This window comes from Lissotriton vulgaris, chromosome 5 (assembly GCF_964263255.1).
Source record: "Lissotriton vulgaris chromosome 5, aLisVul1.2, whole genome shotgun sequence".
NCBI lineage: Eukaryota > Metazoa > Chordata > Amphibia > Caudata > Salamandridae > Lissotriton > Lissotriton vulgaris.
In genome coordinates, this window is record NC_141693.1 from 1,032,100,283 (window position 1) to 1,032,126,060 (window position 25,778).

General features: G+C 49.4%; 1 protein-coding gene across 1 annotated transcript in view; it reads left to right on the forward strand.

Moving 5' to 3' along the window:
- Positions 1-25,778, forward strand: part of FBXW4 (F-box and WD repeat domain containing 4) — an 880,740-nt gene that overhangs the window by 216,551 nt on the left and 638,411 nt on the right. The window contains exons 3-4 of the mRNA XM_086922659.1: positions 8,850-9,035; positions 10,441-10,573. Coding sequence (XP_086778785.1) covers positions 8,850-9,035; positions 10,441-10,573 — 319 coding nt within the window. The remainder of the gene's footprint in view (positions 1-8,849; positions 9,036-10,440; positions 10,574-25,778) is intronic.

The following is a 25,778-nucleotide window of genomic DNA, read 5'->3' on the forward strand; positions in this document are numbered from 1 at the left end:
AAGGCGGGAAGTTGGCCGCATACAGAGTGGTGACGGACGAGGTCAGCCAGACACCTAGGTACTGTATAGAGGAGCTGGCCCACAACAGGGGCGTGAGCGGACGGATGCGGTCCACCTCAGCAGATGGTAGCGTGAGGTTAAGGATATAGGACTTGCTAGGATTGACCCTAAAACCCGCCACTGCCTCAAACTGAGAGAGTACCTCCTGTACCCGTGGAAGGGAGCTTCCCGGGTCCGCCAGTGACAGCAGAACATCATCAGCAAAGAGGGAAATTTTATGCTGCTCTCCTGAAAAGGGGAGACCACTGATGCCCGGGTCTTCCCGTACCCTAAGAGCTAGGGGTTCAATGCTGAGCGCAAAGAGAAGGGGAGATAAGGGACAGCCCTGCCGCGTACCCCGGGAGTGCGCAAAGATGGGTGAAACATGGCCGTTAACCATGACTCTTGATCGAGGACCGTGGTAGTTGGCCCGCAGCATAGCTATGAATTTGGTGGAGAAACCATAGGCCGCCAGCGTTCCAAAGAGAAAGTTCCAGTCTACCCGGTCGAACGCTTTTTCAGCGTCAAGGCCCACCAAGACCGCCGGGATCTTGAAGCGATTGGCCTTCTCAATCAAGTGAATCAGCCTTCTGGTGTTGTCGTGGGTCTGGCGACCCTTTATGAATCCCGACTGATCAGGATGAATGAGGGCAGGCATAAGGTCCTGGAGCCGTGCAGCCAAGATGGAGGAATATAATTTGGCATCTACATTCAGTAGAGCTATGGGCCGGTAGGACTCGCACTTCGAGGGGTCCTTCCCGGCTTTGGGGATAATCGAAATCATCGCCTCCGCCATGGAGCCCGTAGTCTGACCCGCCTCCCTCATGCCGTTAAAGAGTGTCACCAAAAAGTCGCCCAACTCAGAGGCAAAGGTCTGATAGAAGGGTGCCGTGAAGCCATCCGGGCCAGGCGCCTTAAGTGGCTTAAGGGACTTAATCGCGGCCAACACCTCCTCCCTAGTAAAGGGGGCCTCCAAAAGATCATTCCACTCCTTGGAAACCTGCGGAAGCGGATGAGCCCTCAGGTACTCCTCCTGATCCTCCAGCACCAGGCTATCCGCCGAGTACAGGGCGGCATAAAATTAGCCGAAGAGCTCCGCCTTGGCCGCGTCTTAATGCTCCAAGGCTATGTATTCTCTCTCGCGCTTATCGCGAAGCTGTCGAGCCAGATGTTTCCCTACTTTAGTGCCTTGTGCGTAAGAAAGACGCCGTAAGCGCAGGAGGGTATACTCTGCCCGGTTATTATAGTGGGCCCTGAGTTTACCCCGCACTGCCGCAAGCGGACGGAGCGTCCTTCGAGAAGGATTCTGCTTGTGCGCAGTTTCAAGTGTCGTCAGCTCCGCCTCCAGCGCCTCCCTTTCCTCAGGCCTAAGTTTGTTCAAGGCGGAGTTCAAAGCAATGCACGTGCCCCGTGTTGTCGCCTTAAAGGCGTCCCATTGGGTGAAAACCGAAGTGTCTCTTGCGCTTATCGCGAAGCTGTCGAGCCAGATGTTTCCCTACTTTATTGCCTTGTGCGTAACAAAGACGCCATAAGCGCAGGAGGGTATACTCTGCCCGGTTATTATAGTGGGCCCTGAGTTTACCCCGCACTGCCGCAAGCAGACGGAGCGTCCTTCGAGAAGGATTCTGCTTGTGCGCAGTTTCAAGTGTCGTCCGCTCCGCCTCCAGCGCCTCCCTTTCCTCACGCCTAAGTTTGTTCAAGGCCGAGTTCAAAGCAATGCACGTGCCCCGTGTCGTCGCCTTAAAGGCGTCCCATTGGGTGAAAACCGAAATGTCCCCTTCCTTGTTAAACTCAAAGAATTCACCAATGGTCGCCCTGAGTTTTGTGCATGACTCCTGATCTCGCGTAAGAGAGACAGGGAAGTACCATTTGCGGTGGGGGGACGGCCCCGGGGCCCAAGTCAGCCACACTGCCAGGAGGCTATGATCCGATACAGAGAGCGGGAATATCCTACTTTCCCTCAGGTCCCCCTGTAACAACTGGTTCAGAAAGATGTGATCAAGACGCGAATACGTGTGGTGAACATGGGAGAAGAATTTATAGTCTCTAGTGTGGGGGTTGAGGGCGCGCCAGCTATCAATGAGACCCAAGCTCTCCATAGCATCACGCGACTCGGAGGAAAAGAGGCCTGCCTCCGTCCGCTGCTGGTGCGAGCAATCAAGTTCTTTGTCCCAAACCAAATTGAAATCCCCCATTACCACCAAAGCACCCTCCCCAAAGTCCCCCATCTCCCGCAAGAAAGCCTCAAGGAACCCATTTTGGCCCGTGTTCGGCGCATAGAGAACCACCCACGTGCAGAGCTTGCCAAGGAGCATCCCCTTCACCATCAGCCATCTACCCTCCTTGTCGCTACGCACACCCATGGGTTGGAATTGTAGTGTAGAGCGGAACAAGAGTGCCACCCCCCGGTGCTTAGTGGCGGCCGAAGACCTGTAAATCAGTGGGTATTGCCTATTCTTGAGCCTGGTTTCGTCCCTACGAGCCAAATGGGTCTCTTACAGTCCCACCACATCCAGATGATGATCTATAATGTATTTCCACACCTTCTGATGCTTTTGGGGGGAATTAAGGCCTTTAACATTCCATGAACCTATTGTGACTGGCATCATTTAGACATTCCCCTCCCCCACCCCGCTCCACATAGTGCCCCCTGTAGTGCCATAAACAGCCCAAATACACCCATAGTCATACCAGATCCACCGCTACCACCACTGAGCCCATTCCAAATCAACACCCCCCCAACCCAAAGGAACCCCAAGACGCTATACAAAGAAAACAGCTCCAAAACCTTAAAGAGAAAAAAATAGACCAAAAGAAGAAGCAGCTGGACATGACCATAAGGGTCGGGGGTAGAAGACCCAGGTAATGCCCCCCTCGAGTTCAGGGTCGGGGTAACCCTCCAGTGGAGCAAGGTCCCTTAATGTACCTGAGGTGGTAGAGCCCCTCCGGCCCCACAGGCCGATGTTTGGGGAGCCTAGGCTGCCGAAGAGCTGTCTATCCGGCTCGAGTCAGTCACCAAAGCCACTGAGGCAAGGGCCTCTCCCCTCTCACTTTGGCTCGCCGATGGATTCGGGCCTTCCGCCATTCCAGTGCGGCCCACTCTGTGCCATGCCGGGGAGCGGGAACGGCGTCGTCTTCTTGGGGAAGCGCTGGCGCCAGCCGACGCGGCCTCTTCCTCCATGCCCAGAAGTTCCCTGGCAGCCGCCAGGGATCGTACTTGCACCAGTCTGTTCTGCCATCTAAAGATGAGCCGAAAGGGGTGGCCCCAGGAGTAGGACACCCCGTGCTCCCGCAGGAAAGCCGTGACCGGGCTGAAGTCCCGCCGCTTCTGTAACGTGGAGGCCGCCAAGTCCTGAAAAAGCTGGGGGTTGTGTCCCCGAAATTGGAAGTTGTTGGTATCCCTGGCCTTTCGTAGGATCCTCTCTTTCAATTGAAAGTCGTGGACACAAACTAAAATGTCCGGCGGCGGTGAACGCGCGCCACGTGGCAACCCAACTCGATGAACTCTGTCCATGCGGATCTCCGAGAAGGAGATCCGCCTCTGCTAGAATCTGCAGAAAAAGGGCCTCCACATACTCCCGCAAGTTTCCACCTTCTCCTTCCCAGGGCACCACTCGGATTCGAATGTTATTACGGCGGGATCGACTTTCCAAATCCTCGCAGTGGGCCTGAAGGTCTAAATTTTGCTCCCGAAGTCTGAGCATGTCCTGCTGTAACTGGTGGACGTCACCAGCAAGGCCTAGATCGTGGTCCTCCAGGGTCGCCACCCGCTCTCCGATGCCATCCACATCTCGGCGGACCTCGCGCAGATCGGAGGCCAGCTGTGACTTCAGCTCCGTGATGTCGTCCTTGATGGACGTAAAAAGTTCGATCAAGAAGGCCTTCATGACAGGGCCATCCCGTCCTCCTTCGGGGGTGACTTGCTGGAACCGGGGGGCGATGCAGACGGACCCTTCCCAGGACCGTCCTTCCCTGGCTTGTTCATGCGGTTCCTCGTCGTCATGACGGGGAGCCGCGGCTAGCCCCCGCGCGCTCCGCGATTGCCAGGAGCGTCCCGGGATATCAGGCCGCGCTCCCTCGCACCCCCCGGGACCCCCGCTCTGCCGTCACCGGGAGGCCGGAGCTATCAGGGGGCAGCGATCGCCGTGCACGCTCAATGTTCGTTGAATCGCCCCTGGGCTGTATGGGGTAGGGTCGGATCAGCACAGCTTCTCCTCTCGTCCCTCTGCGCTGTCCAGCAGCCGCCAGACAGGTCGGCGCCTCCCGCCACCTCGTCCAGACGACGTTAGCCGAAATGATCCACAGGGGGGTAGATTAAGCTCGGGACGGTCCCAGTCAGGGCGTCCTGTATTGCGATTGTTCTTCTCCGCAGGTCGCGGTGGCCCAGGGTCCTCCGGGTAATAGCAGCCGAAGATCTCCGGGTGATGCAGTGTAGGCCGTACCAACCTCGTGCGTCGCCGCCTCGTCACCTCGGCTAAGTCTGCCGTTCTTGGTCGTAGCTCGACGGGGAAAGGCTCAAAAGCAATCAGGGCACCTCAGCAACCCCAATAAAGTCGATTCCGGAGCAGAGATCGCCCCAGGACAGCTATACAAGGCGATGAAGGGCTCGAGGCGCCGGAGGAGCTCGCAGGCACGTCTTACTCATTCGCCATCTTGGCCACGCCCCCCCTATTTTTCAGTTTTTAAAATAACAGGAAACACACTGTTTTCTGTCTGTATATGGCTGTAAAAATTTGTAAAAATGGAAAACTGGGATCTACTATTACCAAACAAAGATACTCTATTTTGAGGTTTTTTTCCTGTGATCTCCGAATTAAAGACATGTTCTTTAACTCAAGGAGATCCAAAATTGCCTTTGACTTGTCCTTCAAGTAAGGGCCGGGGGTAAATGATTTTGCATTTTTTTAGCAACTGGTGTGATTTTTTTTATTTTTACCAGCCATTTGTAACTCACACGTTTTGTGCTTTTTGTTACAAGTTTATTCTTTTTTTAAGTTGGAGTGGTGGCTTGTGAAACAAGCATTGGCATAGCCAATAGGTCTCGCTTTTGGGACCTTATAAGTGTTTAGCCATGCAACAGTTGATGTTGTTGCACCAAGGCTATTGTGCTGCATAATTAAATACTTATAAGGTTCCAAAAGCTAGACCTATTGGCTATGCCAATGCTTGTTTTAAATGTCAGTCTTCCCAGTGACAGCCAATGTAGCCCAGTTGACAGTTGGGCACAAATAGCCTAGTGGGATGATGACGTTTCTGTTGCTGGGATTTTTTACATAGTGGGGTAGCCTGCCCTACGCATAACCCTCCCCCTTTTGCAGCTGGGTTTGGGCCCTACCATGGCTGAGTTAGAAGAAGAAATACGGCAAGCCATCAAGCATGTGAGAAATGAGATGGCAGCAGGACCTGACAACATTCCTGCAGAAGCACTGAAGGCATACATTAAAACATCAGTAGACATGCTCTAACCCTTGTTTGAAAGAATCTGCGAAGAGGAAAAGGTGCCATCAGACTGGAAGGAGGGATATTTGATCAAGATCCCCAAGAAAGGTGACCTGAGTAACTGCACAAACTACATAGGTAACTCTTCCATCAACTCCAGGCAAAGTGTTCCAAAGAGTCATCCTGAACAGAATGAAGGGACACGTCAAAGCTCAGTTGCAAGACCAGATAGCTGCCTTCCGTATAGATAGATCCTGCATAGACAGATCGCAACACTAAATAACATCTTCGAGCAGTCAGTAGAATGGAACACCACTTTCTATGTCAAGTTCATTGACTATGAGAATGCATTTGAAAACTCCTCCACCACTACGATGTGCCAGATAAACTGATAAGAATCATCAGAAACTTTAACAAAGGAATGACCTGCAAGATAGTTCATGGAGGATAACTCAAGGAATCCTTCCAAGTTCGGACCAGAGTCCACCAGGGATGTTTCCTCTCGCCTTTTCCCGGCTTGCCAGCCATAGACTGGATCATGAAGACATCCACAGCACAGAGAAGAGATGGGTTCCAATGGACACCTTAAACGCAGCTTAACTACCTGGACTTTGCAGTCGACCTGGCCCTTCACTCCCATACCCATCTGCTGATGCAAGAGAAGAGCGACAATTTAGAAGCCACATCAGCAACCTAGCCATCAACATCCACAGTGGAAAAACCAAGATCCTGAAGACTAACCAGGCCAGCACAACTGCAGTCACTCTTGTAGGCGATGCACTGGAAGATGTTGAGATCATCACCTACCTGGGCAGTGTCATAGCAAGAAGGGAGGCGCAGACACCAAAGTCAAGGCAAAAATAGGCAAAGCAGGGGTTGCCTTCAGTCAGCTAAAGATCTGGAGCTCCAATGACCTAACTCTGCAAACCAAGATCACGCTTTTTACCACCAACTTAATAACTGCCCTTCTGTATGGAGCAGAAACTTAGAGATGAACAATGACCATCACCAACAAAGTCCAGACCTTCACCAACACCTGACTGAGGAAAATCCTCCAAATCCGCTGGCCAAACACCATCAGCAACAACGATCTGTGGCAGCAGACTTTGCAACTTCCTGCTCATGAAGAAATCATAAAAAGATGCTTGAGCTGAATACGTTACAACCTTAGCAAGCCTGGCAAGCCCTCACCTGGAACCTTCAAGGAAAAAGGAAAAGAGGAAGGCCAAGAAATACCTGGCCTCCAGGCAGACTGCAAGGAGATGGGTTACACCTGGAGTCATATTGAAAGAAATGCCCAGGGCCAAGATGGCTGGAGAGTCCTGGTTGATGTCCTATACCCCAGGAGGGGTAGTAGGCATAAGTAAGTAAGTAACCCAGTGGGATACTTACATAATCCTATTTATTTGAAGCTCTCAGTGGGTGATTTTCATGTGCCCCCTGACCCCCGGTTAATCTCGTTTCTCTCCCTCCTCCCTGAATTACCTACACAGCCTGATCTTCCTACCCTCCCGCCTGGCCCTCCATACCACATCTTCCATTCGCACCAGCCTGTGGTTGATGGTAAGTGTAGGTTCACTGGTTAGAGGCGGCATACCCGGAAGCAGAGGTCGGCCTGGGACCAGGGTTCGATTCCCGACGCGGCAGGGTCTTACGCCATGGTCAGCGGACTCGATAATTCTCCCCTCGGTGCCTACTCCGACCATGGGTCCCACTCAGCAACTCTGGGCAATAGCTTGCTTAATCTCTACTAATGGCCCCATCAGCGCCGGGGATCCTTGTCTTCACCTTGGAGATGCCCAGGAGGGACCATCTCACAGGGAAAGCCAGGATGGGCTCCCCAGCGGTATACACCGCCGGGACGCCCCTTTGCTGGGGCAGCTGTTCGCTTTACAAGTATCGACTTTTAAAATTTTTCAATAATTAGATTTGAAACATAAAGGAAAATACTGCCTGCAGCACGTCCTGATTTCATTTTGTGCGATGTTAGGGTGACAATTCTGTTAGTATACAATACTTTGCCTGTGTTTATACTTTATTGTCCTACTTCACAATGCACTGACTCTTAATTTTGTTCACTTTTATGTTTACACTGCGGTGCTTGGGCCTGCGGTGCATTGTTTTTTTTATTTTTGTTTTCATTTGATGTTGGCGGTGGAGCAGAGACGTGTGCTGTGGCCTCCCTGCTCAGTTTAGAAGCTTTTGTACTGCGAGACATTACACTTGACTGTCGCCCACTTAGCCACAGGTCTACTAATTGAATCAGCTGCATTGTAGCAATAACCGGGTGTGGTAATACTACGTTTTATTTGTATTTAATGGTCGGAAAGATAGTGATAACTTTGTCCTGTACCACTTCATGAGTTGCACGCTTAATTTCATTTAGAAGTGCTTGATTTAACAAAAGTCCCCAAATTATTGGTTTGTTACAAGGGCGCAGGTGCCTTCATGATTTCTGCGCACTTGCAACTACACTGTAAAATGTTCTAGCCTACACAATGTGTAAATCAAGTGGTAGGTATTGTTGCTTGCGCAGATTTTGGTAGATGCTGCATTGCATTTACCCTTTTCATATGTTTTGCAGCCAGTGCTGAATATGTAAATACCGACCCAGATGGTTTAATGTGCAAACTCGAGCCTTCCAATTAAGCAGAACTAAAATTTCCGAGTTCAGATGATTCACAGCTGCCGAGGGTACAGCAGGGGAGACCCTTTTAAGCGACGACAAGCCTTCTGACTGGTGGAAACTGTCCTGTGCTTGTACGGAGGCCTCTAAAGTTTCTGTGATTCACGCCATTGTGCAAGGACAAGCTTTGAAAATATCGACCAAACCAAGTTATTTAGGTGAACCACCCCACAGACCAGGCCTTGTTTTTGAAAGCGACAGGGCACCATGAAACGAGTCAATCGGAATATTTATGAAATATTTACTTTTTTGTGTTGAACATTTCAAGTTTCCAGAATAATTGACTTGATAAATGTTACAATAAATGTACTGCCCTTTTATACTTGTGCATCTTGTTCTCTAGTGGCCCTGCCCTGCTGAGCTAATCTGTCTTGTCTGCTGATGGCCTCTTGCTTTGATTGACATTTGCTCAGCCCCCTCCCTCCTTGTAGACAAAACACAGTTGTGGTATACAGGACAGAAGATGGATGTGTCACGTTGCATTCAACATTGGTGAACATGTGATTTGCACATAGATGGCAAAGCACGCCAAATGTTAAACTTAGTTCAACAAATGAGATTTTTTGTGATGGGATTTATTTAAATAGGGCATTTTATCAAGGGAGAAGCTCTGTGGTCGCATTGTTGGTGGTGTCAATTTGTAATTTTTTTAATCGGTTTGTAATTTTTTTTCCCATCTTCTTAGTTTGATGCCCTGGATCCAGTTAGATGATGACGTACTATACCTTTCTCAGGCCGAAGATATCCGGTCTTACCAGCTACGTGCTGATAGTAATGGCTTTCACCGCCGGCCCTTATCGGTGTTTTCAGGTCACAGAGAAGACGTGTGCCGATTTGTTATTGCCAACTCTCATATCATCAGTGGAGGAGGGTAAGCATAGCTTGGTAACTTTGACAACTGCTTGAGCATGTATCCAACACACTTGTGCACTTTACATTGAAAAGGAAGAATTTTTTAATTTGTCTGTAACATTGGACCCCATAGATGGATTTGCACCAAAATTGGCAAAGAAGGTTACTGTGATGCTTTCCACCTTATGAAGGGAAGAGCACAAGCCCATGAAAATAAGACACAGCCCGAATGTATGGAACCCACCATTGTGGTTTTACGTCTGCCCACTGATGTGAGCCTCCATGCAAAAAAAGTTTCTTATTAATAATTTATTATTTAGTGGATTCTATGCGAGGAAGGTGAAAGCACCATAAACATTCAGAAACTATTGCACCATGACCGTCCCCTCTACTCAGTATCTTAAGCGATACAATTAATGGGTTATGTACTTCTCTTTATCTAATCTAGACCCCAGGACATTTCCCCGGGTTAACATAGCTACAGTTCTTAGAGTTCACCTGTGGGAATGTTCTCCCCGAGTTCAAGACGTCGTTTCATTCACAAGTGCGGTAACAGTTTAACTTTGCTTTTGAAGGGGATTAGTGTCTCATCTTCAAGGCTGCCATCAGGAAACAGGAGATGTCAGACATGATGACTATCATTCCAGATTTAAGTCCCTTAAAGCCTAGGTTTTTGAGCACCATTCCTTCTTAATTGTCCTCAGTCTGTAGTTTGAGCCTCATCATCTGAACTGACATCATCTTGCCAGGAAGTTTGACTATTAGGAGCTCAATAATGTTTTATCTGTTTTCTCTTCTATCAGCTAAACAGCACCATGTTCTTGGTTCCATTCTCCCAACTCTATCCTGGAAAGCTGGATAGTGGCTAATATCATTTTCTTTGTTCTAGATTGGAAAGCAATGAGCGAGTATGCTGTGCAAATAGTTTGTTAATATGAGCACATCTGTGACTACGTTTTCATTGAGGGGGATGGAGGGAATACAGGGGTGTTAGACTTGGTTTTAACCCACCTGTCAGAAATGGACACACAACTGCACATCAGCAGCGTACTATGTGTCCATGTATGAGAAAAGTACCTTGTGCCAATATATGAGGATAGTCCCTGCTTTCCCACCCTCCTCCTGCTGTACATGAAGTTCAATGAAAAAATGGGTGGTACTGGAGGTATCGTGAAATAGTGCAGTAGTCCTCATCTGATGCATTGTTGTGCCCCTTTTTCTACTGCCGTACCTGTGTCCCAATATTCATACTGTAAAAAGGCGTTGCTGCAGTTTTGTTTGCACATATTTTGACCTGCTGCTCTGACCAATTTTCAGCGTCACGTTAACAAATGCAAGTTCCCACAGCCATGATATAATTCTTATTTTATGCAGTAGTTGTTGGTGCATTGGTTGCTGATGCTTGACTCTGGTATCTTCAACAGAGATGGAAAGATTGCCCTTCATAAGATCCACAGCACCATCCGTTTACAGTTCACAGCGCATGAGCAGGATGTGAATTGCATTGACTGCCAGGGAGGCGTCATTGTGAGCGGCTCAAGGGACCGTACAGCTAAGGTGAATTTGTACTGTTGTTTCATTGAGTCTTGGAGGGGACTATTGTGTTAAAAGTGAATGTATATTTACTCTGCTGTTGGAAGGAACATAAAACTAATGGTCTCAATTTAGCAAAGTTGCTTTACTTCCAAATCACTATTTTGATAACACTATGTGAAGCTGGTTCTGATGATCAATAGTGAATGCCTAAAGCAAAGGATAATCATAAGAGGAATGCCTAAAGCAAAGGATAATCATAAGAGAAATGCACTGTCCTGGTTTTTAATATTGCGCTTAAATAATACACAATTCTGAAATTAATAGAAATAATTCCACATTATCGGTGTGTGTGGTAAATACAGGTTGATGTAAAAGAGTACAGATACAAAACCAATAAGCTCTTTGCTTAGAGTCCCCAACATTTTATCATCTTCCTTGAAAACAAAGGGAAAACAACATCTTACACTAAAAACAAGCCTTGACAGACCTAGTTTTAAGTTTAAGGTTATTTTGTTTTGAGAGTTGAGGGATATGAAGGTGTGTTGAGAGAGAGAGAGAGAGAGAGAGAGAGAGAGAGAGAAAGATAGATGGAGTATTACTAACTAGTTGAACCGCCTCTTGACGCTGATCTCTTCTCAACACATACTGAAACTATTCTACCTTGGATTATAGATATGGCTTTAGGATTTGAATCAGAGTTATATAATTTCCCCAAAAATGTAATTCCTGTGTTAGGTTGTTGAATGTGATAGGAGTCATTTCCTTCTGTTGAGCATCATGTGTGTTTCTTGGAATCAAAGGTTGGATGATCTCAGAGCTTTTACTGGTGGGTAGATTGACATTTAGTCAGTAGGAGGCATTTGTCTGGATATATTTATGGGCCAGGCATAAGGTCTGAAATTTTATTTAGCTAGTGACTAAAAGTCAGTGTAACACTTGACTGTGGGTCGAGACATGGTCTCCCTTTCTGCGGCCACTAATCTTTGGCCATGAAAATGTGTGCATATGATATATTGACCAGAACACAAAATGTGTGGTTATTTATTACAAGTCTGTGTATGTGTTAATTACTTAATGTATGGTTATATAATGTTTTCTTGATGATTATAGTGTAAGGAATTGGGATGCACTTCAAACTAATGTAATATTGATGACAATGACGCACTGATTGCTAATGTCTGTCTTTGATAAGAGTGCAAAATATAAACACCTGTGCCTCCATTGACTGGGGCACAGCATATATTCTTGTATGTGTTTGTCCACCATCCAATGATGAAGGCACTTTGTGTGTGTCTTAACTAACCGTGAATTAATGTGTGTGTGACTGTCTTACTGCGTGTACAGAAGAGCATATATGTGTTCATTGACCTGTTTTGCAAATATGGTTGAACACATCTCCAATGTTACATTTATGGTAAAAATGTGCATCCGTGTGCCCCAGACTAGTTGGCGAAGTCATTTGTATGCAAACAACTGGATAGCAGGAGGGGTGAATAGAAGCAGACTTCAAGATAAAAGGTTTGTGCTAGAGTGGTGCTACAGGTGTGTGTTGTAGTTGCTCTTCTCTTTATAATCTACATTTGTTTATCTTGATGGTGCTGTTAGGGCTGTTTTCTCAAACCTTCCTAAGATGGCCCGGAATTTGCTTGTTTTTTATGCTACACAGATAATTGTGCAAAAAAGGAGTTAGGTCCTATGGGGCTGAGGGAGGGCTGGACCATTTAAACAATGAACATACACAGAAGATGCCCCCTTCTCACACTACATATAGTATGATTTAGCACAAAGACCAAATAAACGAATTCATTGAATCTGGTCTGGTACATTTATTTATACCTTTTGCTTGTATTTTGATAGAAACTAAATTGCTTCTAGAGTTCTTAAAGGACAGAACCAGGGATACACAATTCGATCTTATTCAGTTAGTAAAAAAATCTCGAAATGTTTTTTACTAACTGAATAAGATCGAATTGAGGTGAGAGTATTGGAGTGCAGGTTTGTTTTAGGGAATGTGGATGGTAACTGGTCGGAGAAATTGGCAGAGTTCAGAAGGAAGTTTTGTGTGGCAGCACATGAGGATAGTTAAGGTTGTGAGGAAGAGTGATATTTTAGAGACTGGTTTAGCATGCTGTGGGGTGGGAGAAGAAATAAGAGATGATCTAAGTAAGGATAGGTGGTGGGAGTAATGGGGAGTAGAATTGGGAGGGAGAATGGTAGTATTGTAGTAGTGAGTTGTAAGTGCTGAGAAAGGAAGTGGTGTGGCCCGTAGAGATCAGTTAGCTGCAATAGAGGGGGAGAAGAGTGAGTATGGATGTGTGGAGGTGGATGAAAGAGTAGGGAAAATGATAGGGAGATAGGAATGGTGTGATTATGCATACATGTTTGTTTCAAATTGGGATGAATAGAAATCTAGAATGACGTTTTATAGTTTATTGAAGGCGTTTACTGGTTATGTGACTGGAAAAGAGTATTATAATTTACCCCCTACCAGGCTGAAACAGTCAGCACTCTTAGACTGTTATCCTTTAGCATGCTCTCCTAAAATTCCCCTTTAAATAGCAGGCAAACCCCTACTGGTCATGTGGCCAGGACCAATGGGAACCCTAAGCCCTAGGACCAATGAAAACCCTAACCACTGAGAGAACTAGCCATAATACTCTTGTATCGTGTGGCCAATGGAAACCCTAACCCTGGGGTTCATGTGACCTTAACTTGAGGCCTGCTTCAGTGAGAGGGGAGAAGAAGCCCTGATCAGGTGACTGTGGACTGACACCAGTCCCTTAGCCTATGATGGTGTTAAAAGGGGAGAAGCTCCTGAGGGGTTGCCCTGTTCCTTTGGCACAGGCAGTCCCTATACACTTTCAGCTGCTAGATGGTCGGTCCTTCAGGTGGATCAACCTACAAACGTTAGGCGCTGTCACACATTTTAAAATCCTTCTAAACACCAAAACCACTTGCTAAGTGAAGTCAACCCAATTGAGCAGATGCAAACAAATAAGAGAGACTATACACTGTTCAACAAATTCCTTTAACATTTTGGGAACGTTTTTCTTTTTTTTAACAGAGAACCCCAACAGATATCTGAACAGACCAGCACAAATGGAGTAGACTTGTACTTAACCCTTTTCCAGTATGTTTTCTTCCTAAGCAGGCCTATGCTCATCAGGCAAGTGTGCACCAGTTAAGGAGCTTTAACTCACCCCATAAGGTGGATTACTTTAGTAAACATAAGGATTGTGAGGATCTTTACGAACAATGGATAAAAAAGGATGAACACCTTGCCCTTACCTGTACTGTTATATACCAGTGTTCTTGTATTGGCCTCCGCCATACCTTCTCAGCCTGTCCAGTGACCCTCCATGGATTAATGCCTAGTGATTATCCTATGTTAAAACTTAGACTGATAAATTAATAGATGACTTGAATAAGGATCCAGGTCCTTAGAAACGTTTGATTCTGTGAGCAAGGAATTGTTTGCGTGTTGTCCTTTCTGATGCCCGTTAATAATTTGAAGGGTGGGAAGGTGGGGGGGACCTTTGTTGACCGTAGGCCTCAGGAATACTTAATTACTGATATTTTTCATTGTGCCTTTCACAAGAACCTGATTTGATCAGTCTTAACCATTAAGGCATCGACTGATATTAACAACTAGCTCCTGCTATTAAACCGGATGCTCACTCCGACGCGCAGTGGATGCGCGCAGCGGACGCGCGCAGCGGACGCGCCAAAGGCGAGCCCGTCTGAACCTGTCAGCGCCCTTCCGTCACCAGGAACCCTGCCCTTTTTATCCCAGCTCCTGATGCAAGTACTAAAATAGTCTACACTAGGAGTGACCTACTAATGCTAAGAGGGCATTTACAACCTGGGTACAACCTACACAGACGTGGGGGGGGGGCGGATCCTAGCTATGTGGAGGGCCCTTTTACTTGCAGAACATGCAGATTAAAGAGCATGGACATTGACCCTGAATAATCTAAGATGGGTCATGCTGCTATATCTATTAAGAGCACCTGTGCCCCTAAGGAGACAGGAAGGAAGTCTAAAAAACAGTGCATCTCCCACACAAGAGTGGAAAGGCTTTCTCAGCAATATTAGCTCATTGCTGAAACATGCAATAGAAATATGGGATTTGCTTGACTCCGAGAAACAAGATTTAGGTTTCCTGACCGAGACCTGGTTAAAACCTAGCTCCACCCCTGCAATTTCTATGGCACTCCCTGAAGGCTATAAGATTCAAAGGCTTGACAGACAACACAAAGTGGGAGGAGGGATAGCAATTGTCTATAGAGACTGGGCCACAGTTACCATCCTGGAGCAATGAATCAACAAATAAATGTAAATCCTAGTTTTCGGGTTAGATCTCACTTCTCAGCTGAGCTGGAAGGGAGCTTTTGTCTATCGTCCCCCAGGTCCTATCGCGGATTTTTCAATTCAACTGGTGGAACTCATAGTACCTCATGCTATATCTACTAAAAATGTTCTCCTGCTCGGAGACTTTAATGTGCACAGTGAATGCGCAGAGAATGTGGAAGTAGTGGCTTCCTTGCTGACCTCGCAGCATTGGATATAACCAAGATTAATGATGATCCTACCCATTTTGCTGGCCACACTTTGCATATTGTCCTTACCAATTCATCCCATATTACCTGTGAACATTCTCGACCAGTTAGCTGGTCAGACCATGCACTCATTGATTTCAGGATTCAGGGACCTAGAGGCCAGGAAAAGGCAGGCTCTAACTCTAAATTTCTATTCAGACAGTGGCACAAAATTACCCCTGAAGTTTTTACAGCCACCTTCCCAGCATCATGGGATGGGGAACACCAAAAGATAGAGGAGGGGTTTGCTTGCTTTAATGCTTTAGAAAAAGCTTCTATCGACCAACTTGCACCTCTGAAAACCTCAATGGGTATGCCAAGACTAGTCCAAGTAGCTTGGTTTACTACTGAATTACGAATAGAGAAAGGACATTGCAAAAATCTTGAAAGGCAGTGGAGACGGACCCACGATACAAGAGACAAAGAAAAATATAGGACTCTCCTTGCCCAATACCATAAAAAAATCAAAATAGCCCGGAAGACGTTCATTGCTCAGCAGCTTATCCAGGCAGGGAATGCCCCAAAAGCACTATACCATATTCTTAAAGCCTTCACGAACACCAAAGCGTGTGATCTGGAAGAATCCCCCTCCCAAGCCTTATGTGACACTATTGGGGAATACTTTGAGCAGAAAATTGGCGTTATCTATAACAAGATCGCTACAGCTGGTAACACAAGACCTACTACAATATCCGACCACTATCCTGATATAAGGGGGGACACTTCTGATGAGTTTTCCTCCCCTGACCTCTGAAGAGGTAGAAACCTTACTACACACTGTTAAATCAGGTTCCTCTTTAGATGTTGTACCAGCCAAAGTATTGGCGAGCCTAGCAAAACAACTGTCTGCTCCAATCTGCTCTCTCCTGAATGCGTCATTAAGGGAAGGTAATTTACCATCTGAATGGAAGGCAGCACAGGTCATCCCACTACGCAAAAATACCAAGGCTTCTTTAAAAGATCTGTCAAATCTATGACCTATATCCCTCCTACTGCTCCTGAAAAAAATTCTGGAAAAGCATACCAACAAGCATTTAGCAGCCCATGTTGAAGCGTCAGACTGTCTGGATGTGTCACAATCAGGCTTTAGGCCAAAACACAGGACGGAGATAGCCCTAGTGGCAGTCTCTGACAACATCAGGCTAGCAGTAGATAGAGGACAATCCACTCTACTGGTACTATTAGATCTCTCAGCGGTGTTCGACACGGTCGACCACCAAATTCTGCTCAGGAGATTAGAGGAATCTCGGATAAAAGGAGAGGCCTTGCGGTGGATGAATAGCTTCCTTTCTGACTGTTCCCAGACAGTTAATCTGGGACCTTACAGGTCTAAGCCCAAGAAGTTGACCAAGGGAGTTCCGCAGGGATCCTGCCTATGCCCTACCTTATTCAATATCTATATAGCTCCCTTGGTCAATCTCATGAGGGCATATGGATATGTACCAATATTCTACGCGAATGACACCCAGCTTACCTTCTCCTTTGACAAGTCCTCCACAACAGCCCAAACCAACTTCTCTGCCGGCATGCTAGGAATATCTCAGTGGATGTGTACCAACTATCTCCAATTAAATGCCGGGAAAACAGAGATTCTGTAGTAGGGGATCTCTGTAATAGTCATAATCTAGTGAATAGTCCCGCTCATGTGCGTGGACCCCGGAGCAATCAAAAATAATCTCTTAAGTGTGTCGAAAAAAAATGCAGAACTGCACAGACACTTAAGAGAGATTTTAAAGACATGTAATGCAGCCTATAAACAGGCTACACTGTCCAGTACTTCAACTAGAAATTCCACCAAAAATCCACAAACAGCAAAGCCTGTCCAGATTTCCCTTCCCTTCAGCAAAAATCCTCTGGAATGATAGAGAGGAAGACATGGACAGACAAGCCCCATAGGCTGCCATTATGTGGCTCAAAACAGGATACTGTGCCTTTAAGAGAACTTTCCAGAACTTCACAGTATCCCAGAATGCACTGCAGGTCCCTTTTTACTTTCAGTTCTTTTTTCCGGCTCCTGCAAGCAGGACCCTGGAGCATTGAGCTCTCCCTTTTTAAGGGTTTTTAGTGATTTTTCACTGCTTTTTCTCAAGTTAAGTGCTTTATTGTACTTTGGTGCCTTTCTCCTTGGTTCTTGCACTCTATTTTTTTGTGGAATATGCCTGCTTTATTCGATAAATGCCCGGAGTGCTCCAGGAAGAAGGCCAAATCGGATCCCCATGAGGTCTGTATCCTCTGCCTTCCCTCTTCACATATCCATGAGGAGTGTGTGATATGTCAGGGCTTCTCTGGCAGGACCCTGAAGGACAGGAAGAAGATCAGACTTCAGGGCCTCGAGGAAAGAAGATTGAAGGCACAAGGTGGGTCTAGAGGGGCTTCTTCTGCCCATGCTGAGGCCTCTGGGGGGGCTCCCCAGGGGGAGGAAGGCCAGCAAACGCCACCATTCTCAGCCTGGGTCCATTGCGCCCACTAAGGCGTCGAGAGGGATGACTGCGATCTGCTCCACGTCGTCGGAGACTAAACGACGTCGACGCTCGGCGTCGAGGGATGTTCTTAGACCTCCGAAGTCCCCGGTGACTGCTTCTTCGTCTTCCTCGTCGGCGTCCAGCTTTCGACGTCGACAAACCCGGCGTCGGCGCTCGCCGTCGTGGCGACACCGGACGTTGAGGGAGTCCTCGTCGTCGAGGTCACCGTCATGGCACGGGTCGCCGTCGAAGCACGGGTCGACGTCGAAGCCCAGGTCGCTGTCGAAATCCAGATCACCGTCGAGGCATGGAAGATCGCCGTCGAGGCGCAAACGGTCGCCGTCGAGGCGCCGGAGGACGCCGTCGAGGCGTCGTCGTCAAACGCCGTAGAGGCGCCGACGATCGCCGTCAAGGCACAGAAGGTCGCCGTCAAGGCAAGGAAGATCGCAGTCGAGGCGAAAGCGTTCGTCGCTGAAGAAGAGGCGCTCAACGTCAGGAGGCCGGCGCTTGCCGTATGGTCGCCGTTCCTCGACGTCAAAGAGAGGCGGAACGAGGCCTGACGCTGTGGGAAGTTCGACAACGTCCCAGGCTGGTAAAGGTGGGGGTTCACCGAGCTCGGTGTACTCCGAGGTGTATACCCCGTCGGGGGAGGTGACTCCCCCTCCTCCGTTACCGAGGGGCCTCCCCCCGAGGAATCCTACTCCTCCTCCGTTGCCTCCACCGCATCCTGGACCAGGGTTGCCTGTGAAGCCGCCTCCAGTTCCACCGAGGTCGACTTCGCTGCCTGTTCTTCCTACACCTCCCAAGGGTACGCCAAAACCAAAGGCTCCGTCCAAGCCCAAGTCACCGGCTCCGGTGGACCCGATTGACCGCCCTCGGCCGAGGAGGTCACGTTCACGCTCCGGACGGAGAGGAAGATCAAGGAGTCGTCATAGATCCTCCACTAGATCACGGCGTCGCCATAGGAGGCGGGGGTCGAGGTCCCGAACGGATTCTTCCAGGACCCGTTCCAGACCTTGTCGGACTCCCCAGAGACCAGGGTTTCTCCAGTGGATGACATTGCCACGTTTCAGGAGGTCCTCCTGAGGGGGGCTGCGAAGTTGGGTATCGATGTGACAGCTCCTACACCTTCAACATCAGGGATATTCGAGACACTCCACAAGAGGCATCTGTCTCGCCCTTTGCTTCCGCTAGTACCTGGATTGAAGGAACCCGCAGAGGAGCTGTTCCTCACACCGGCTGTGGTGAAGGCCGCTCCATCCCGACTTCTAAAGAAGTACAGGGCCCGGATTCGGACCCGGCCTTTCTGAGAGTTGATCCGGTACCGGATTCGGTGATAGTGACGGCGGCCAGGAAGCTACACTCTACCTCCCCGTCCTCCACTGTGCCTCCAGATAAGGAGAGTCAATGGATCGACTCAGCTGGACGGAAGGCGTGTGGGACCGCATCCACAGCCATGAAGGCGTCCAGTGATACAGCTCTGCTGGGACGTTATGACCGGGCTCTGTGGGACTCCCTGCAACAGTTCGTGGAACTCCTACCGAGGGACAAGAGGGAGGACTTCCAGGAGATCCTCAAGGAAGGGATGCTGGTGTCCAATCAGGTCATCAGCGCAGCGGTGGATGTCTCCTTGTTGGTTGCCCATGGTTACTGCCATGGAATCAATCAGCGACGACATGCCTGGCTCTAGCTCACGTCACTCAAGCCGGAGGCCCAGCAGCGGGTGGCCAACCTGCCGTTTTCCGGAGATACTTTGTTCGGAAAACACGCAGATGATGAGATGGCCCGCATGAAGGCGGAGGCGGAGACCCTTACGGCTGTGGGCTTGGAGAAGCCCAAAGAGAAGAAATCCTTCAGGCCTTTCCAGAGACGCTACGGCGGACAAGGAAGAGGTCGGGGGCAGTCTTGGGGACAGCAGCAGCAGCAACAGCAGCAGTTCCGGAGACTCTTCCAGAAACGACAGAAGGGTAGAGGGGGACAGCAGTCCTCTACCGCGAACAAGGGCCCAGCCGGGTCTCGACCCTGAGCGGTTACTTCCCCTTCATCCGTTACCCGCTCCGGTGGGGGGAAGCGTTCAATTTTTTCTGGCAGAGTGGAGAAAAATTACTCAGGACAAGTGGGTGCTGAATATTGTTTGCAATGGATACAGTCTTCGGTTCATCAGCCCTCCTCCAGCTATCCCTCCGGTCAGCTCGCAGTATCAACTGCGCGAGCTCCAGGCGGAGGCCGATATCCTGTTAAGAAAAAGGGCGATAGAAGACGTACCTCTGTCTCAAAGAGGAAGAGGTCTGTACTCCCGGTTCTTCCTGGTTCGCAAGAAGGACAAGAACGAGTTCAGGCCCGTTCTGGACTTGCGGCAGGCAAACAAGTGGATTCGCAGAGAAAAGTTTTGCATGCTGTCGTTGCATCAGATTTTTCCTCAGTTGCAACAGGGGGACTGGCTTTGTGCCATAGACCTACAGGATGCGTACTTCCACGTGCCCATCGCGTACAAACACAGGAAGTTTCTGTGATTTCAAGTCGGCACCAACCATTATCAGTACACAGTGCTGCCATTCGGGCTGAAGTCTGCGCCCAGAACATTCTCGAAGTGCATGGCAGTGGTAGCGGCACACCTCAGGAAGAACAAGGTGTTTGTCTACCCGTACCTGGACGATTGGTTGATCAAGGCCTCCTCCTTCTTGGAAGCTCAAGCACACTTCCAGAAGACGTGCGTTCTCTTGAACAAGTTGGGGTTGCACATCAACATGTCCAAGTCAGTCCCGATCCCGGTCCAGTGCATTCAGTACTTGGGAGCCACCATCAATACGCTGTCAGCAAGCGTGTCTCCTTCAGAGGAGCGACGGCTATCGATCCTTCGGAAGGCTCAGGCTCTTTTGACCGCTCCATCTACAACAGTGAGGACGGTGTCTTCTCTACTGGGGTCGATGGCCTCTTGTATCGTCCTCACTCCTCATGCACGACTACACATGAGACCTCTGCAGGAGTGCTTGGAGGACCAATGGGACCAGAGGAGAGGATCTTGGGACAACAAGATACGACTGTGTCTGCATGCTCTTCAGTCTCTGAAGTGGTGGTGTTCAGCGGAGAATCTCCTCAGAGGGGTTCCCTTCCACAAGGACATTCCTACTCAGACTATCGTGACGAATGCGTCTCTCCACGGCTGGGGAGCGCATTCGGGAGACTTACAGATTCAAGGAACGTGGTCTCCGATGGAGTCCACGTATCACATCAATTTCCTGGAACTCAGAGCTGTTCACTTGGCACTGAAGGCCTTTCATCCGTCCTTCCAAACCAACTCTCTGCTTGTACAGACGGACAATACGACCACCATGTATTACCTCAACAAGCAGGGGGGGTCGAGATCGCGCACCCTGTCTCGGGAGGCGCAGACGATCTGGCACTGGCTTCTGGCCAGAGGATTGACGATAACGGCTACCCATCTACCAGGTGTGCAGAATGTTCATGCAGATGCACTGAGCAGACTGATTCAGGAAAACCACGAATGGGTCATAAACGACGACGTACTAGGAGAAGTCTTCGAAAGGTGGGGGACTCTGGACATGGATCTGTTGGCCACCGCCGAAAACAGCAAATGCCGAGACTTCGCCTCCAGGTACTACCAGCAAGGGACGCTGGGGAATGCACTCTGGATCAACTGGTCGAACAGCTTTGTTTACGCTTTTCCGCCCATTTCCCTGATTCCCGCGGTGCTCATCAAACTGTCCCAGTCCAGGGCACGGATGATCCTGATTGCCCCGGAATGGTCCAGGCAGTGGTGGTTCACGACCTTCTACACCGGTCTCTCCTTCCGCACACACGGCTGCCGTGCAGGCCGGACCTTCTCCCGAAGTTTGGGGGGCAGATGCTGCACCCCAACCTCTCGTCCTTGAGTTTGGCGGCATGGCTCCTGAGATAGAGCAATATGGCCATTTGAATCTGCCCGAAGATTGCATGGACATACTAAAGGAGTCTAAGCGACCTTCCACCCGGACATCTTATGCTTACAAGTGGAAGAGGTTTTGTGTCTGGTGTGTGTCCCAGGACTTTGACCCTACGACGTGCAAGGAAGATGTCATCCTTCCTTATCTCTACATTTGGCACGGTCTGGCCTTAATGTTCATTCCATTAAGGTTCATCTCGCTGCATTGACTGCCTACAGGAAAAGCCCTTCACAGACTTCCTTCTTCCAGATCCCTGTGATCAAAGACTTTTTGGAAGGCTTGAAGAAAGTGTTCCCTCCTGTCAGGCTTCCTTCGCCTTCATGGGAATTGAATGTGGTGCTGTCCAGATTGATGAAAGAGCCTTTTGAACCCATTCATAAGGCTTCGTTACAGCACCTGTCCTGGAAGGCGGCGTTCCTCGTGGCCATTACATCGGCCCGCAGGGTGAGTGAAATTCAGGCGTTGTGTTGCCAAGAGCCTTATAATGTATTTCATGCTGCTAAGGTTGTTATGCGTACTCACCCTAAATTTCTTCCCAAGGTTATTTCTGATTTTCATGTCAACCAGCCTATAACTTTGCCTACGTTTTTTCAGAACCCTTCATCTCCAGCGGAAAGGTCCTTACATTCCCTAGATGTTAGGAGGGTGTCGAAATTTTATCTGGATAAGACCAAAGATATTCGTAGGTCAGACCAATTGTTTATCAATTATGGATCGGTCAGGACGGGTCTTGCGACCTCTAAGCAGTCCATCTCTAGGTGGATTGTGTCCTGCATACAACTGTATTACCAGAAAGCTAATAAGACCTTAGGAGGTAAGCCTAAGGCTCATTCCACCAGAGGCAAAACTGCCACAACAGCCTTGCTCCGTAATGTGCCGATTGCAGAAATTTGCAAGGCCGCCACTTGGAAGTCGGTTCATACATTTGCTAAGCATTACTGTCTGGACACTGGACACTGATGCCAGGGCAGATGCTCAGGTTGGACAGGCTTCGCTGCGGAATTTATTCGCACAATAGTGGTGTTGATTTCTTTTCTCCACCGCCGCTTTGGTGTGGGGATGGGCTTGCCATTCTATTCACTAGATTATGACTATACACAGAGATCCCCTATTGCAGAAGGAGTAGTTTCTGTCCTGTAACTTCAGTTCTGTAAAAGGGGTATCTCTGTTATAGTCATAAGCGCCCGCCCTCCTCCCCGGTGGAGAGATATTCATGTACGGAATGCTACAGGTCTGGCGTGTTACGCCTTCAAAAAGAACTGAAAGTAAAAGGGACCTGCAGTGCATTCTGGGATACTGTGAAGTTCTGGAAAGTTCTCTTAAAGGCACAGTATCCTGTTTTGAGCCACATAATGGCAGCCTATGGGGCTTGTCTGTCCATGTCTTCCTCTCTATCATTCCAGAGGATTTTTGCAGAAGGCAAGGGAAATCTGGACAGGCTTTGCTGTTTGTGGATTTTTGGTGGAATTTCTAGTTGAAGTACTGGACAGTGTAGCCTGTTTATAGGCTGCATTACATGTCTTTAAATTCTCTCTTAAGTGTCTGTGCAGTTCTGCATTTTTTTTTCGACACTTTTATTTTTATTCAGAGCAACAGAGCATTCCGACTCATGCATGTAAAGGCATCGGTCACCCATATACAATGGTTAAGGAAACTCCAGGCTGGCCTAAGTACCAAACAGTATAGTTAAACACAGCAAGCCGCCTACAACCCAGTCGGGCCGCCGCGTCAAGTAAGTCTGGCATGAGTCGGAAGCAGTAGTAATCCATGCAGTTCAATTAACCCGCAACAAGCCCAAACAACCCCCCCAATCCCGCTCCCCCCCCCCCTTCTTGTCCGCGAAGTAAAGCTGGCCCGATCCCTTTCGTTACAACTGGTCTAGAGAGCTGGTACCTGAACTCTTCCGCCCTGAAGTGTGCGCCGCTGAGTCTTGACCTTGGGGTCCGGAATAGGAGTATCGGCTAGGCGCAGCAGCCGCAGGTAGCGGGGGCAGCTCAATTCTCGAAATTCCCCTGTGAGCAGAGTTAGGAACGGCCGCCACAGGTCAGCAAATTCCTCCCCCCTCCCGGCCGCAGTCAGGGACAGCTTCTCCATCCCCAGCACCATCCAGAGTCTATGGAGCCAACCAAGGTGTATGGGGGGTTGAGGATCCCTCCAGCGCGCCACAATATTTTGTACCGCAGCACCCAGCGCTATGGCAATCAACCTCCCTCTCATGGACTTCAGGGGATACATCAGTGGGTTTGGCAGGCCCAGAATCACATACGCAGGGAATCGAGGCAGCTGGGTATCCAGGTGTGCGTCTATGAGATCCAGGATGGTGGACCAATATTGTCGCATCTTCTCGCAGCTCCAAAGCAGGTGTTCAAGTGTGCCCCGTTCCCCGCACCCTCTCCAGCAGTGATCGCTGGCCCTGGTGTCCCACCGATGGATGCGCGCCGGAGTGTGATACCAATACATGGCTACCTTAGTCAGGGTCTCTGTGAGGCCAGTATGGTAGGCCGAGTGTCTGGCTCTATGATAGATTCCTTCCCATTCCTGCCGAGTAAGTTGCCTCCCAAGGTCCTCCTCCCATCTGGCCCTCCCCGGGTGATAGGTGTGAATGTGTGGAAGGAGTAGGTGTTGGTATAGATCCGAAAGCAGTTTCTTCTCCGACGTGCGCGTGAGGAGCCATTTCTCATAGGGCGTGAGAAACCGTTGCGCGCCCGGACGAACCGATGAGTGCAGGACCCAGTGCCGGACCTGAAGGTAAGCAAGTCGGTCCGCCTCTTGTATCCCGTAGTCTTCTCTCACTTTCTGGAAGGAGAGGACCCCCTCCAGGTTGAACATATGTCCTACCTCCCGGCAGGGAGTGAGTCTCCAGGCTTTGAAAGCCTGTGGGTCTAGGCCCGGCGTGAAATCGGGGTTCCCAAATATGGATGTCAACGGGGAAGGGAATGAGGTAAGTTCATTCCGCACAGCCACCCGATCCCAAACCTTCATCACTGTACTCGTTATATATGACGCGTACAGATTAGGGGGCCTGTGACATCTCAGTAGAAAGGGTATGCTCTGGAGCGGGCGGCCAGCCACCGCCTGATCTTGAAAGAGCCAGTGTTTGCTGGATTCAAGTTGGTACCATTCTACCAGTGTGCGCAGTTGTGCTGCTTGGAAGTATAAGGTGAGATCTGGCAGACCAATGCCCCCGTGTGCCGGTGGGAGAGACGCTATCCGCTGTTTAAAGCGGGGGCGGCGCCCGCCCCAGACATAGCGGGACATAGAGAATCTGCGGCAGTAGCGTCATCTTAATCGCCGCCACGCGCCCGAGCCTGGAGAGAGAGAGACGGTTCCACTTTCGCAGCGTCTCGCTGATTTGCGCGCTCAGTTTGGCATAATTAGCGTCGGCCGTTCCCGGCACTGTCGGCGCCAAGAGGACTCCCAGGTATGACACTGTGGAGGCTGACCACTGCAGGTCAAATTCGGATTTGGCGTCCACCAGAACGTCGGCGGGCAGGGACACATTCAGAGCCACTGACTTATCAACGTTAATTTTAAAGCCGGAGGCTCGCGCGAAGGAGTGTAGTTCCACCAGCAGGATTGCATAGGGTCCATCAGAGAAAGCAAGACGTCGTCGGCGTAGAGGCTAATTTTGTGTGTGTCCCCCCCGAAGGGGATGCCCCGGATGCGGGGATGGTGCCGTACTCTGTGCGCCAATGGCTCCATGTAGAGCGCAAACAAGAGGGGGGAGAGCGGGCAACCCTGCCTGGTCCCCCTGCCAATCAGAAAACGCGGTGAGGTATGCCCGTTGACCCGCACCGTCGCCATGGGTTGGCGAGAGCAGTTAAAGATCCGGGTGCAGGTAGTCTCCCCAAGGCCGAATCTCCGATGAGTCTGCTCGAGATAGGGCCAGTGCACCCTATCAAAGGCCTTCTCGGCGTCGATGGTAAGCAGCATACACCCCGGTCTTGTGCGTGAGCCAGCCTCAATAAGGTGGAGAACGCGTCTGGTGTTATCGCTCGTTTGCCGCTGAGGGATGAACCCGGCCTGATCGGGATCGATTAGTTGTTGCATATAGGGAGCCAGTCGGCTCGCAATGATACCAGTATATAACTTCAGGTCCACGTTTAATAGAGAAATGGGCCTGTAGGAGCTACAGCGGGAGGGATCCCTCCCGACCTTGGGTATCACCGATATTGCTGCCTCCAGCATTTCGGGGGGGATAGTCCCGGTTTTGTCGAAAGTA